A 2,678-nucleotide genomic window follows, 5' to 3' on the forward strand; every position below is an offset into this window, starting at 1 on the left:
TATCAATTTCATTAATTAACTTTCTTTCTAATTTTCAAAATTACTAAATTAAAGATTCATTAATTTTCTTTATTTATTTATCTAATTTATTTGTTTAAATTTAAAAGAGAAAAAAAAACACTTTAATTTTTATAATTCATTATTTTCTCATTTTTCTTATAAATTTAAATTTCTCAAATGTTTAGAATTTTTTATTTAGTTTTTTTAAATAAACTCATGTAATACATGGGTCTCACGCCTAGTTTTCTTTAATATAGAGAAATCAAATAGCATCCTACCTTTTGTTTTTATACATGTGGTAAAACTTCTCAATATCTTATAGTACACGATTCTTTAACCCACTTTAATCTATTTTTTATTTTGTTTATGTAAATTTTATTTTTTCTCAATTAACATAATTGATGATGATGTGATTTTGTGCTGACAACATTTTAGATGCAGTAGGGAAATGAGTAGACCTGATAGCCTAAGGTTGGTGAAATGGTGATGGGGTGTTGAGATATATATATATATATATATATATATATATATATATATATATATATATATGGTATAAGTAGATCCGTTTCACCAACCTATATATATATATATATATATATATATATATATATATATATAGAGAGAGAGAGAGAGAGAGAGAGAGGGGTTGGGGAAACGGATCTACTTATACTATATATATATATATATATATATATATATATATATATATATATATATATATATATATATATATATATATATATAGAGAGAGAGAGAGAGAGAGAGAGAGAGAGTTTGAGTAGAATGGGGATGAAAAGGAAGACATACAGAGAGACTAGGCATGGTGGTGTTCAACTCCCCATTTATTTTGGATTTGCCATGGAGGCGGGTGTGCTACTCAATATTGAAAGCCGCATAGCCACGTAGACATACCAAGCTCCCAATCTCATCAACAATAAGGGGTTGTTTGATTTGGCTTCTAACTAGGTCCAAAGTTGGACCACATCCTCAATCTTCAGTTAGCATGTTTGTTTTTCCTTTTAAAACCTTGGACTCAGTCCAAACATGGGACTCGTTCCATAGAAATCATCTGATTATGTATGTTTTGTAAATATGAAGGTTTGGGAACGAGATCAATAATCTCCATCTTTCCGTTTCTCCTTCTCATTCCTGTGACGCTCCTTCCCAGAAACGATTTCTTCTGGTTGCTCCTCCCACCTCCATCCATCCCTGTATCGATTTCATCCTCAATCGCACACCCAATAACAACCTTTTTCTTATTCGTACACCCACCAATAGCGACATTGCCTGTATCGATTTCATCCGCAAATGGTAAATAACAATCGATTCTTCCTCAAGTGACCCTCAATCGACTAACCTCTGAAATTGAAAGATATGTTAACTGATTGAAGATAGAAACAGTACATTACATTCGGTTTTTCCTTAATTGACCCTCAATTGGAAAATTAGGACGTTGATTCCTTTGGTACCCTCAATCGACTCACCTCTAGAAGATTAGAAACGGTAGATTATCTCTGTTTATTATCTTGTATCTTGTTATGAGCAGTTCCTTCTGAGTTAAATTTGTTAAAAATATGTTATTTTAACTGCTTATTGTATGAATCTATGATTTAATGCAAGTTCTCATTGCTTGGTTGTAATTTACCGTTTGTATGGTATTAGCTCATGATGTTTGTATGGTATTGATGTATGATTTAATTCAAGTTAAAAGTTAATTCAGTCATAACTTCTAATCCAGTCAGCTTTAACCAAATTATAAACTATCAAACAACTCATAAGTGTAAAAACAATATGAAAACACGGAAAACAAATATATGTATTTATTATTATAAAATGAAAGTAATTAGAATTATAATGTATGTATATTATTTTATTTAGAGTTTGCTATAACTATTAATATTAACTTCAATAATTTTTTTTATCAAAAACTAATTTTTTGCTAGAATATAATTATTTTTTGTTCGAGTTTACTATTATGTTTTACTACTTATTAATAGTAAGTTAATTTTGTTAAAGTAGTATATATCAATGTGATTTTTTTCTTGTTTTTCGTGTTTTGTTTAAAATTTTATATTTCGTCCTCATAGTTATAATATTTGTGTTTCGTCGTCTAAGACAAGTGATATCCAATGTTGAAATTATAACCCTCAATCCAAATGGTTGAAGGTTCAATTTCCATTACAAATAATGATCAAATTTAGAAATAGATTTTAGAGCATTTATAACAAAGTAATCAACATCATCAACAACAATAATAATAATAATAATAATAATAATAATAATAATAATTACCTGGAAACATCTTCTGAATTATTTTCCATGGTTTTGGTGAATAAGAAAATTGCAATTACAGACGAGTTTCGATTTGATCAGAAAGAAATGAGGATGGTCAGAATTTGCAAAGCAGTTTGATGCCTTTAAATAGAAAACTATCATTTCATTTTTAAGGCGTAAACATTAAGTTATTGGCCTATGACCTTTTATATATATATATATATATATATATATATATATATATATATATATATATATATATATATATATATGATATTGTTTAGAGGTTTATGGTATACTTAAAAATCAATTTTTTTTTAAAAAAAATTTCAGCGAAAATCTATAAAAAGTGGTACTAGAATATTAGAATATTTTACTAGAATATTAGACATGTTTAATTTTTA

At 27.3% G+C, this 2,678-nt stretch overlaps 1 protein-coding gene across 1 annotated transcript in view; it reads right to left on the reverse strand.

Annotated features, from left to right (window-relative positions):
- The window catches only part of LOC145156349 (secoisolariciresinol dehydrogenase-like), a 6,374-nt gene extending 3,990 nt beyond the window's left edge, over window positions 1-2,384 (reverse strand). Inside the window, exon 1 of the mRNA XM_079075761.1 lies at window positions 2,293-2,384. Coding sequence (XP_078931887.1) covers window positions 2,293-2,321 — 29 coding nt within the window. The 5' untranslated portion in view covers window positions 2,322-2,384. The remainder of the gene's footprint in view (window positions 1-2,292) is intronic.
- Window positions 2,385-2,678: the final 294 nt, after the last annotated feature.

The sequence above is a fragment of the Lactuca virosa genome, chromosome 2, assembly GCF_052849685.1.
Source record: "Lactuca virosa cultivar CGN04683 chromosome 2, Lactuca_virosa_CGN04683_v6, whole genome shotgun sequence".
NCBI classification, from domain to species: domain Eukaryota; kingdom Viridiplantae; phylum Streptophyta; class Magnoliopsida; order Asterales; family Asteraceae; genus Lactuca; species Lactuca virosa.